This window comes from Brachionichthys hirsutus, chromosome 24 (genome assembly GCF_040956055.1).
Source record: "Brachionichthys hirsutus isolate HB-005 chromosome 24, CSIRO-AGI_Bhir_v1, whole genome shotgun sequence".
Taxonomy (NCBI): domain Eukaryota; kingdom Metazoa; phylum Chordata; class Actinopteri; order Lophiiformes; family Brachionichthyidae; genus Brachionichthys; species Brachionichthys hirsutus.
In genome coordinates, this window is record NC_090920.1 from 157,012 (window position 1) to 170,288 (window position 13,277).

Genomic DNA, 13,277 nt, shown 5'->3' on the forward strand with positions numbered 1-13,277 from the left:
TGGAACTCCCTTCCCTCCACCGCTCTTTGATCTCATGCGATCATTCAAAGATCGTATTTGCATAAACGCATTCCATCCTGAAAGGGACTCCGGCTCACCTCGCTGAGGTAGATGAAGAAGGAGCAGGTGGATCCGTCTACGCCGTAGATACCGTAGCAGGAGTCGGAGCGCCACATCTCCTTCATCCACTGAGGAAGACAAAGAGCGCTAGATTAGCCCCGCCTCCCTCCCTGCCGCGTTCCACTCACCCAATAGAGCGCAAGATTAGCCCCGCCTCCCTCCCTGCCGCGTTCCACTCACCCAATAGAGCGCTAGATTAGCCCCGCCTCCCTCCCTGCCGCGTTCCACTCACCCAATAGAGCGCTAGATTAGCCCCGCCTCCCTCCCTGCCGCGTTCCACTCACCCAATAGAGCGCTAGATTAGCCCCGCCTCCCTCCCTGCCGCGTTCCACTCACCCAATAGAGCGCTAGATTAGCCCCGCCTCCCTCCCTGCCGCGTTCCACTCACCCAATAGAGCGCTAGATTAGCCCCGCCTCCCTCCCTGCCGCGTTCCACTCACCCAATAGAGCGCTAGATTAGCCCCGCCTCCCTCCCTGCCGCGTTCCACTCACCCAATAGAGCGCTAGATTAGCCCCGCCTCCCTCCCTGCCGCGTTCCACTCACCCAATAGAGCGCTAGATTAGCCCCGCCTCCCTCCCTGCCGCGTTCCACTCACCCAATAGAGCGCTAGATTAGCCCCGCCTCCCTCCCTGCCGCGTTCCACTCACCCAATAGAGCGCTAGATTAGCCCCGCCTCCCTCCCTGCCGCGTTCCACTCACCCAATAGAGCGCTAGATTAGCCCCGCCTCCCTCCCTGCCGCGTTCCACTCACCCAACATCAGCAGATTAGAGTAATTCCAGTCGGACAGCCGGAAGCACGACCTGTTCTAGAAACGAGCTATTTTGATGACTCTGCAGCGCCACCTACCTGCATGTTTGTAGCTCAGAGGTCGAAGCAGCAGGATTTGAAATCAATGATTTGGTTCATCCATAGTTATTGACTAAACTAGGGAGGACACGCATCTCCAGCAGAACAGCTTCTCTGCTCAGCTGATCCCAGGCAGGCAGAGGTCACGGAGGTCACGGAGTCCATCATCAGCAACCTCGGGGGGGCGTGGCCCGGGGAACGCCAAAGGCGACTGGATACTGTTACTGTATACAGTATACTGTTACTGTATACAGTAACAGTATACAGTTAGTTACTGTATACTGTATACGGTTACTGTATACTGTATACTGTATACGGTTACTGTATACTGTTACTGGATACGGTTACTGTATACTGTTACTGTATACTGTTACTGGATACGGTTACTGTATACTGTTACTGTATACTGTTACTGTATACTGTATACAGTTACTGTATACAGTTACTGTATACTGTTACTGTATACTGTTACTGTTACTGTATACTGTATACGGTTACTGTATACTGTTACTGGATACGGTTACTGTATACTGTTACTGTATACTGTTACTGTTACTGTATACTGTTACTGTTACTGTATACTGTTACTGTTACTGTATACTGTTACTGTATACTGTATACTGTTACTGTATACAGTATACTGTTACTGTATACAGTAACAGTATACAGTTAGTTACTGTATACTGTATACGGTTACTGTATACTGTATACTGTATACGGTTACTGTATACTGTTACTGGATACGGTTACTGTATACTGTTACTGTATACTGTTACTGGATACGGTTACTGTATACTGTTACTGTATACTGTTACTGTATACTGTATACAGTTACTGTATACTGTTACTGTATACTGTTACTGTTACTGTATACTGTATACTGTTACTGGATACGGTTACTGTATACTGTTACTGTATACTGTTACTGTATACTGTTACTGTTACTGTATACTGTTACTGTTACTGTATACTGTTACTGTATACTGTATACTGTTACTGTATACTGTTACTGGATACGGTTACTGTATACTGTTACTGTATACTGTTACTGTATACTGTATACAGTTACTGTATACTGTATACTGTTACTGTATACTGTTACTGTTACTGTATACTGTATACTGTTACTGGATACGGTTACTGTATACTGTTACTGTATACTGTTACTGTTACTGTATACTGTTACTGTTACTGTATACTGTTACTGTTACTGTATACTGTTACTGTATACTGTATACTGTTACTGTATACTGTTACTGGATACGGTTACTGTATACTGTTACTGTATACTGTTACTGTATACTGTATACTGTTACTGTATACTGTATACTGTTACTGTATACTGTATACTGTTACTGTATACGGTTACTGTATACTGTTACTGTATACTGTTACTGTTACTGTATACTGTATACTGTATACTGTTACTGTATACTGTATACTGTTACTGTATACTGTATACTGTTACTGTATACTGTATACTGTTACTGTATACTGTTACTGTTACTGTATACTGTTACTGTATACTGTATACTGTTACTGTATACTGTATACTGTTACTGTATACTGTATACTGTTACTGTATACTGTATACTGTTACTGTATACTGTTAACTGCTGCACGACTCCAGCGAGTGATATTTTATTGCGTGAGAAAAGACATGGATATCAACGTTTAACGTTAGAATAAGATCAATGGATGTCGTTTTGGTTTCAGATCATCCAATGGCAAACGAGCGAGTCCGGCAGGCTCCTCCCCTGCTACTCAGACGCTACGCTGTAATAAACATCACCATTAATCCACGGTGACGTTTATTACAGCGTAGCGTCTGAGCAGCAGGCTCCTCCCCTGCTACTCAGACGCTACGCTGTAATAAACATCACCATTAATCCACGGTGATGGCTCATCCCAGAAGATTATTGATTGATCACTCAAACAATGCATGCGACAAGGAGTTTACAATTTCTTCTTCTATGATCTCTTCCCCCATTAAACCCACGTTTCCCAGCATGCTTCACTCACCTTGAGCTTGTCCTCGCAGTGAGGGAAGCCTTCCAGAGGCGGCAGCTCACACTTCTCCTGGACTCCATTTAGGAGGTCTGGAGGAAGAGAGGGAGAGACCAAATCAATAAGGTCAAGTCTGGAGGTGATTCACGTTCATCCACCAGAACAAAGAACGCAAGCTAGCTAATGCGATGGGCGGAGCAGAGATGTAGAATTATATTCTGGTCGTTTCAGCTTATGAAGCAAGAAAACAGACGGGAATGGGAGGAACCACATCGACATGGACGAGCTGAACGTCGTAGAAACCAGAGGACGTAAATGATGAGCAACGTGAGCCAATCATGTGATAGTCCTGAAATAGCACCGAGTTATTCTCCCCTGGCCCCCCCTCTGTGGGTCTGTCCAAGCCCATGAGGTAATGAGGTAATCTGACAGCTCCAGAATTAGATGAAGAACATCTCAACCCAAACCCTCCTCTGACAGGCCAATCAAAAACGACAAAGCGAAGCGTTCCAGAGCCCAAATTTAGAGGCGGGGGAACGGGTTCCAGGCAGGCTGACGGGATAGTCAGGACGCTAACGCTACGTCCGTGATGCCGGAGTGTGTCCTACGCGACACTAAAGCGGGCTTGGGATACGTGTGCAGTCCAGGACTAACAAAGAAACCGCCACACCTGAGTTTACTGCCTGAAGGGGCACCTGAGGTCGACAGAGGTTCCACAGCGACGTCGGGAAACAGCCAGATGCTAAACTCCGCTTGTAACCCTGCTCTCCAGCCAAGGCAGAGACAAAGTCTCTCGTCTGGCAGAAATCAATCCCTCTATTGTGCTCCATTGCAATCTGATCGGGTCAGTGTTCCCCCAGAAAATATCCAAGATCCAGATTGAGCACCAAAGTGGCCGTGAGGACGAGGCAGCAAGGAGAAGCTCTCATCGTGGAACGCCGTTAGCTTGGGCTGCGAGGCTCAGTGGACTTCTTGTGTCGAGAGAAGCTCAGAACAGCCGGAAGGTTCTAAACTAGAAGCAGCGCCGGGTCAGGCTTCATAGAAATGTTCCATTTCCTCCGACGGCTTCAATTACGGAAATATTTCACCTGCCAAACATGCATTTCCTGCAAACGGGCAAACAAAACGCACAACCTGCTCCAGTTCAAAGCAACCGAACACACTCGCCCAGGCGGTGAGCCCGAGGGACCGATCCCTGCAGAACCACTCTGCGAGGGGGCCGAGAAGTGAAGCCGGACGTCCTGTGCCTGCATGCGGATTAAAAATCATCCCGGGGAGACGGCTGACACCGGAGAAGGGGAGGCAGCGTCGAGTTTGTTCCCACATGCACCCAGAGGTTGCACAATAGTTCTGAGCTTGTGTCGTTGCTGTAAAACAAGTACCGACACAAACAAGGACAGGGGGAGGGGGGAGGGGGGAGGGGGGGCACCCAGGAATCAAGCTACGGTGCACGCTCCGACTGTCTCAGAGGGAGGAGCTCGTCTCTGCTTGTCTTTTGGAAAAGTCCCGGGTCTTTCAACCGTCGCGCTGAAATGGACGGATAAAGTCAAGACGTTTGACGCTTTCATCTCACTTGATTGATCGGGTGGCATTCACACCACCGAGCACGTTGTGTGGAAGTGCAACCCACAAAGCAAACACACAAGGCATCATTATTCGTCTTACAAAAGGTCTGCTGGGATTCCAATGAATTCAAGGAAGCAAACTTCCTTCTTCAGTCAGAGAAAGCGTGAAAATAAAGTCAGCTTCTCTCTGCTGCTGCTAAAAGGGGCCCAGCACAGCAGAAACCCGTCCTTGAGCGGATCAATAGCCGTACAGTACAAATAACGTCAAACATCCGGTCTAAGAGGAGCATTTCTAAAAAGCCCTTGCGGTCTTGTTTCCGTTGAAAGTCCTTCGTACATAAATCATCCACAAAAAACAATACAAATAAAAATAAATCCAATATTAAATTACGCAATTGATGCAACGTAACATTAGAAAGACAAAAATAAAATGTTATTACACCGCCAGTGCAAACTAACAATTAATCTAAAATAAATTACACCACTGATGCGAAATGACAATAAATAACTTACATAAATTACAATAAATTACTAAAGCAATTAATACGTGCAACATAGGTGGGCAAAAAAAAAGGAGGGGGGGGTTTGACCCGGAGAGAGTCGTGATGACTATCTCCGTTTCTGTCCCCCTGAAAGGTGTATTTTTAGGGCCTTTTTGAAGGAGGCCAAAGAGGTGCATGTTTTGAGGGCGGGAGTCAATCCGTTCCACCCTTGGGTGGCCGTATTGTAGAAAGATGATTCTGTTTACCCCCAAAAATAAATGGCCACGCCACAAAGACCGGCACCTAAAAGCAGCCAAAGGTCACCACCAGACGCGGCGGCCATGGATCACGATAAAGAGGGAGAGCATCCGGTTAGATGGCTGCTCATCAACGCCTCTGCAAATTACATCGTCACGCCACCGGGGGGGGCTGCTGGAGGAGCGGCCGCCTCCGGCTGAACCGTCACCGGGGCCAGATCCGGTTGGTTCTGAGGAAGATGAGGACGAGCAAGTATGAAGCTCCAGGGAGCCGGAAGAGAGCTGTTCTGAAATATTTAGGCTACGACCGTTTGATGGACGCTCACTTTCAACAGATTCCCTTTCATCTCGTGTGAGCTCATTTCTGATTGGTGCTCACTTTCAACAGATTCCCTTTCATCTCGTGTGAGCTCATTTCTGATGGATCCCATTCCTCGTCGCGTGAAGGTGTCCAGTCCTGCTTTGAAAACACGCAGCGGATCCGTTGACAGTGGTCTCTCTGAAAGCCAGGCGTGCCCCCCCCCCCCCCCCCCGGCCCTGTCCAGATTCCTATCTCTGTAATTGCCTTCCAGCCAGGGAGGAGCTGCCAGCGGCGCTTCCTGAGACGGGAGACGTGCGACAAAGCGGACTCTGGAGTGTTGGGGGCCTTTACTTCGTTGCCAAGAGAGATCGCATTGACCTGCATTCAGGAGTCGGGGGGGGGGGGGGGGGGGGGAGCAGCAGGCCTATTGACAGGCGGCGCTCAAGACAAGTGATCTGACACCGGCGTACAGAGTGAGATTATCTCTGCCTACAATGCTTGGATTAACAAATTAAGAGCATCCGATCCAGCGATGTTTCCATTCAGGAATTAACCTGTTTATTTTGTTGTACACGGTTGTGTACAGTTTCCTCATCACAGAACCCTTGATACTTTATAGCACCGTTACATTTCCAAAAGGGAGCTGTGTTCCGCAGCGAAGCAGACGGAGTACGAACCTGCTACGTTAACCTTGTCTGCGTTGGTGGCGCTGGGGGCGGCGGTGCTGGAGCCGTTGGTCAAGGCGGCCCCCGTGCCGTTGTAAATGTTGTCCACCTTGGCCTCTAGCTTGCCCAGCCTGAGCATGATGTTATCCAGCAGCACGGCGAGGGTCTTCTTCAAGTCTGCAAGCAACAATCACAAAGGTTCTGTTTCTGGGACGCGTTAAAGCCACGTTTGATCCAGAAGCTCGCCCCCCCCCAGATTTCTCTCTTGCGTACTCGTGCCACTCCCTCGCCGTGATGCGCCTGACACGCCAGCTTTCATCACGTCAGAGAGATTGGCTCGGGCACAAGGCCTGGCGGAGCACGCCAGCCCCCAGCAAAGTGGGCCCAACCCGGACCTGGGCTCACCTCTGCTTGCTAACGTCAGGCCGTGCTGGGGAGGATACAAGCGGCCCGACTTCCTGTTCAGATGGCTCTGATAAAGCTAAAGATAAAGATAAAGGGAAACACCTTGCTTTTGGTGGACAGCTAAATAACGCTGATCAGATTTAAAAACTGTTTTTAAAACGCGAGGAGAGAATAAAGGGCTGTTCTTAAGTTAAAACAATTAAATGTGAGCCAATAACATTCATTCGTGAGTGTATCAGATATAAATAATGTTTTTCTCAGGTAACCAGACGAGTAAAAGCACATCTTGGGACACAGCTGTCAACACGCTGTGGGGAGGACCGTGGGACGGCACCGTGGGACGAGCTTCAAGAGGGCGGATACCAAGTCGATGACGCTTCCAATCAGCAGAAATACCTAAATCAGTCGCCGATCGATGACCCAGAACCATGAAGCATAAAGATGTACAGGTACGTCTCTTCCAATCAGGCCACACAAAGACCCAATGGCGCCCCAAAGGGCCCTTTGAGCATTAAGACTTCATGGAAACCCTTAAACTCATTACAAATGGTCTCAGGGAAAATCATTGATCACAGGAAGCACAAAGCATCCCGCTGCCTGGCAATGCGTGCATCAGCTCCAACCACCTGCGGGGTCGGGGGGGGGGGGGTGAAAGGAAGCGGTTCTCTAGAAACTCTAGATGATGTTAAAGGGAAATGTATCGACCTCAAATCCATCACATGATTAATGGGGAAAAGGCTGCCGATGCAGCGTTGTTGTAAACGATAGTCTGGCCAAGGACAGGTGACTGTGTTGCCATAGAAACCAGAACAGAAACGCTGCGTCTTTAGCATCCCCACTGAATCCTGTGGGATTCAGTGGGGATGCTCTAGTTCTAGGCCCATTGATGGCGTCAATAACCAAACGAGTTCTAGGCCCATTGATGGCGTCAATAACCAAACGAGTTCTAGGCCCATTGATGGAGTCAATAACCAAACGAGTTCTAGGCCCATTGATGGCGTCAATAACCAAACGAGTTCTAGGCCCATTGATGGAGTCAATAACCAAACGAGTTCTAGGCCCATTGATGGCGTCAATAACCAAACGAGTTCTAGGCCCATTGATGGCGTCAATAACCAAACGAGTTCTAGGCCCATTGATGGCGTCAATAACCAAACGAGTTCTAGGCCCATTGATGGAGTCAATAACCAAACGAGTTCTAGGCCCATTGATGGCGTCAATAACCAAACGAGTTCTAGGCCCATTGATGGCGTCAATAACCAAACGGCAGTTCTAGGCCCATTGATGGAGTCAATAACCAAACGAGTTCTAGGCCCATTGATGGAGTCAATAACCAAACGAGTTCTAGGCCCATTGATGGCGTCAATAACCAAACGGCAGTTCTAGGCCCATTGATGGAGTCAATAACCAAACGGCAGTTCTAGGCCCATTGATGGCGTCAATAACCAAACGGCAGTTCTAGGCCCATTGATGGAGTCAATAACCAAACGGCAGTTCTAGGCCCATTCCACTGCAGCGCTAAGAAGAAGCTCCTCGATCCAATAATCAAACCAATAAGGGCGAGAACACGGCGTCTCCAGCCGGCACTCACCGTACGCGGTCATGGTCCCGACGTAGGGCCCGTCCATGGCGCTCTGGTTCTCCTCGGCCAGCGCCTTGATGTAGCGCTTGCTGAGGTCCAGGATCTGCTGCCTCAGCACGGCGCTGTTCTCGTGGCTGGCTCGCTGCTGGATGGTGAAGTGCAGCAGCATCATGCCCCAGATGAACCCCAAGCTCACCAGGAAGAAGCCCAGCTTCTGGGACGACAGCTTCCACAGGAAGGGGGTGGCCATGCTGAGTCGATTGTGGTTTAAGAGGAGAGGTGGGGCATGGCCGTGTCAGTAGGCGTGGCTGCTGAGGTGCACAGCTGATTTGCCTCATCGGCGTGATTTCCTTCTCTGGCCCATCCTCATCGCTCGGACCCCGACCTGCTGCATCCTGCGGAGGGAGAAACGGAGGAACCAAAGAATATAACTCAAAATGTGCGTGTTATATTTCCTGTAGCTCAGAACCTTGTATTTAAAGTTCAATGGGCTCAGGTACGGTGTGTAGCTGGATGGATAGTCCACTTCCTGTATTTAAAGCTCAATGGGCTCAGGTACGGTGTGTAGCTGGATGGATAGTCCACTTCCTGTATTTAAAGCTCAATGGGCTCAGGTACGGTGTGTAGCTGGATGGATAGTCCACTTCCTGTATTTAAAGCTCAATGGGCTCAGGTACGGTGTGTAGCTGGATGGATAGTCCACTTCCTGTATTTAAAGCTCAATGGGCTCAGGTACGGTGTGTAGCTGGATGGATAGTCCACTTCCTGTATTTAAAGCTCAATGGGCTCAGGTACGGTGTGTAGCTGGATGGATAGTCCACTTCCTGTATTTAAAGCTCAATGGGCTCAGGTACGGTGTGTAGCTGGATGGATAGTCCACTTCCTGTATTTAAAGTTCAATGGGCTCAGGTACGGTGTGTAGCTGGATGGATAGTCCACTTCCTGTATTTAAAGCTCAATGGCTCAGGTACGGTGTGTAGCTGGATGGATAGTCCACTTCCTGTATTTAAAGCTCAATGGCTCAGGTACGGTGTGTAGCTGGATGGATAGTCCACTTCCTGTATTTAAAGCTCAATGGCTCAGGTACGGTGTGTAGCTGGATGGATAGTCCACTTCCTGTATTTAAAGCTCAATGGCTCAGGTACGGTGTGTAGCTGGATGGATAGTCCACTTCCTGTATTTAAAGCTCAATGGCTCAGGTACGGTGTGTAGCTGGATGGATAGTCCACTTCCTGTATCTTCCTCGCTCACGCAGGCCTCAAACTCAAATGTCACATTTGGTGACTCATTTCAAACATCACAAAAACCACCATTTCTTTGTGCATTTCCTGTCCCTGCTAATCTGATCTAAAAGCTTTTAAGCTAGCTATTAGCAGAAATGCAATCCACTGTGTTGTTACGACGTTAGCTCATCTATAACAATGTTATTAGAAAGCTTAAATAAACGTTACATTAATACATCATCGCTCCGAACGGCTTCGTACACCTGGATGCTAACTTCCAGACTGAAGCTACGCCAACGACCACGTTTTGAAAGGAGACAGCGGCCCAGACACGCCCCCAAACGGCCCAGACACGCCCCCAACCGGTCCAGACACGGTCGCTGACGAGGACGCTACCTCAAACTGCTCTGTGGTACGTCGCCGTAGGAACCAGCACAATCTCAGCCGGATAGAGGCTGCAGCCAATCAGATCACTCCTTTGTTCCAAATGAAAGGCGGGGATGCAGCCCCCCCCAGCACTGCACAACGGTCTGGCAGGACGCCCCCCCCCCCCGGTGAAACTGTGTCGACGGCCAGCTGAGGTTGCAGAATAAATGACGCTTTGCAGCTCGAGACGATAACTAACGACCTGCTGAACGGGTTCGAGAGGCGCTGAAGACAGAACCAATTGAGAAAACGCCGTCGGCCCAAATACGCCACCAAAGACGTCCCGTTTGGGATTTAAGCTCTGGAACAGCGTAGGATCAAAGAGGCCCCGACCGACCTGGAAACAATACAAGAACAAGAAAGCGTTCCAAAAGACGGCTAGACCACGCGGTTCAAAGTGGCTTCTGGTCGTCATGGGGATTGTGAAGCTTTAATATCTCTCCTAACGGTGTAACGATGAATGGAGCTGAAAATAACTTCCTTAAAGTATCTCATGGATATTCTAGGAGGGGCTCCGGATTAATTCCGGTGCGTTGCCCCCCCCGGGCAGAGAAGTGAAACAACACACTAAGAGCGTGTTGCATAACGCTGGGAAGCGGTGAAATACGCTCCAGATGTAGCCTCGGCTATTCATTATAGATTAACAGCTGATACAGGTACCTTATACAGGTACTTTATACAGGTACCTGGTGACCAGCAGCCTATCGTACTCAGAAGAAAACAATCCAACGCGCTATTTCTAGATCATCCGATTGGTCGAGCAGCCACAAATGAAAAATGCCAAATGATACAAACTTCCTGTGCCAAAAGGCAGAAACGTACTTTTCTAAATATCTCAAGTTCTCCTTTAGAGTAGTTTCAGTAGTGATGATATTAAAATGACCATCAAACAAAGAACAGTGAAACCTCCCTCACATCTGGACACGCCCGGCGACCATGGAGACTGGTGTGCGTCTGCATCTTAATGAGCCCCGCCTCTTAATTATTCAGCAGGAGAAGAAGCAGGCCTCGCTGCGCTGCGGCGCCACCTAGCTGGTGTGAATCCATCTGGAGCCAACATCGTGGCGTGAGACGGGCCAGCATGAGATCGGTGTTCCGTGTTCCGCGTTCCGCGTTCCGCGTTCCGTGTTCTGTGTTCTGTGTTCTATGTTCTATGTTCTATGTTCCGTGTTCTATGTTCTATGCTGAACTCAAACAGTTCCTCAGACCCAATTCCCTTTGAAGAAACGCAGACTCATAGAACTTAAAGTCCACGTCTCCCATGCAAGAATCTGCTATAGTGGAATGGAATGCTGCTATAGTGGAATGGAATGCTTCTATAGTGGAATGGAATGCTTCTATAGTGGAATGGAATGCTGCTATAGTGGAATGGAATGCTGCTATAGTGGAATGGAATGCTTCTATAGTGGAATGGAATGCTGCTATAGTGGAATGGAATGCTTCTATAGTGGAATGGAATGCTTCTATAGTGGAATGGAATGCTGCTATAGTGGAATGGAATGCTGCTATAGTGGAATGGAATGCTGCTATAGTGGAATGGAATGCTTCTATAGTGGAATGGAATGCTTCTATAGTGGAATGGAATGCTGCTATAGTGGAATGGAATGCTTCTATAGTGGAATGGAATGCTTCTATAGTGGAATGGAATGCTTCTATAGTGGAATGGAATGCTTCTATAGTGGAATGGAATGCTGCTATAGTGGAATGGAATGCTTCTATAGTGGAATGGAATGCTGCTATAGTGGAATGGAATGCTTCTATAGTGGAATGGAATGCTTCTATAGTGGAATGGAATGCTGCTATAGTGGAATGGAATGCTTCTATAGTGGAATGGAATGCTTCTATAGTGGAATGGAATGCTTCTATAGTGGAATGGAATGCTGCTATAGTGGAATGGAATGCTTCTATAGTGGAATGGAATGCTGCTATAGTGGAATGGAATGCTGCTATAGTGGAATGGAATGCTTCTATAGTGGAATGGAATGCTTCTATAGTGGAATGGAATGCTGCTATAGTGGAATGGAATGCTGCTATAGTGGAATGGAATGCTGCTATAGTGGAATGGAATGCTTCTATAGTGGAATGGAATGCTGCTATAGTGGAATGGAATGCTGCTATAGTGGAATGGAATGCTGCTCAGTGTCATCACGGCACAAGTACAGAGCAACAACGAAACCAGTCGGGTGATCGAGCATCGCGGAAATCAAATCCTCTCAGAGGAAACACCTCTGCTCTCAGGGCCTACAGGAGATAAAGTTCAAAGAGAACGTTCCAGCTCCTAACACCGAACCTGTGCGCGTTCACCTGTGCGCGTTCACCTGTGCGCGTTCACCTGAGCGTGTTCACCTGTGCGTGTTCACCTGAGCGTGTCGATGTTGCTGCTTCCTCCTTGATGAGTATCAAAAGTAATAACCACGTATTAATGACCTGAGGCACCTGGTTATTACCTGTTCCCGACACAATAGCGCTATTGATCCCGATAGCTTAAAGCAGCCCGCTACCTTTACCTGCGATGCCACAATGATGCTTCTCGGCCGGCCGAAGCTTCGGCGTGACAACAATGCGACCCCGTGCCCGTCGCGACATCTGTGAAAGCCCAGCTAGCTTTGCCGTTAGCTGATCCAGCTGTGTTACAGAACGGGCTTCGCTTCGGAAGCTAACGCCGTTTAGCTTGACCTGCTGCTTCCCCATTTCGCAACGCAGCGCAGACACACGCCGAGCCCCGTAGCTGCTCGGCCACAGAACGGGAGCTTACCTTCCTAAGTCCTTCTGGCAGAAGCTCACGGCGACGGTAAAAGGTAAGAATGAGGTTCAAAATCCAGGGAAAGGGCGGCCGGAGACGGTTGACGGTTGACGGTTAACGGTTGAGCAGGCGAGAAGGGAAGAGAGGAGAAGAGACTCCAGCCGCGGCGCGCGAGCCCGTCTGTGGCTCTGCCCACTGGCGGAGCGCGAGGGACGCGTTAGGGACCGTCTGCCTGTTAACGCCGCGCAGAAAGCGCGTTAGGGACCGTCTGCCTGTTAACGCCGCGCAGAAAGCGCGTTAGGGACCGTCTGCCTGTTAACGCTGCGTAGAAAGCGCGTTAGGGGCCGTCTGCCTGTTAACGCCGCGCAGAAAGCGCGTTAGGGACCGTCTGCCTGTTAACGCCGCGCAGAAAGCGCGTTAGGGACCGTCTGCCTGTTAACGCCGCGCAGAAAGCGCGTTAGGGACCGTCTGCCTGTTAACGCCGCGCAGAAAGCGCGTTAGGGACCGTCTGCCTGTTAACGCCGCGCAGAAAGCGCGTTAGGGACCGTCTGCCTGTTAACGCCGCGCAGAAAGCGCGTTAGGGACCGTCTGCCTGTTAACGCCGCGCAGAAAGCGCGTTAGGGACCGTCTGCCTGTTAACGCTGCGTAGAAAG

At 49.2% G+C, this 13,277-nt stretch overlaps 1 protein-coding gene across 1 annotated transcript in view; it reads right to left on the reverse strand.

The window, feature by feature from the left end:
• Positions 1-12,805, reverse strand: part of mgat5 (alpha-1,6-mannosylglycoprotein 6-beta-N-acetylglucosaminyltransferase) — a 22,492-nt gene extending 9,687 nt beyond the window's left edge. The window contains exons 1-5 of the mRNA XM_068756293.1: positions 12,637-12,805; positions 8,242-8,627; positions 6,258-6,422; positions 2,991-3,067; positions 99-188 (exon numbers count right to left, since the gene is read on the reverse strand). Coding sequence (XP_068612394.1) covers positions 99-188; positions 2,991-3,067; positions 6,258-6,422; positions 8,242-8,482 — 573 coding nt within the window. The 5' untranslated portion in view covers positions 8,483-8,627; positions 12,637-12,805. The remainder of the gene's footprint in view (positions 1-98; positions 189-2,990; positions 3,068-6,257; positions 6,423-8,241; positions 8,628-12,636) is intronic.
• Between the last annotated feature and the right edge of the window lie 472 nt (positions 12,806-13,277).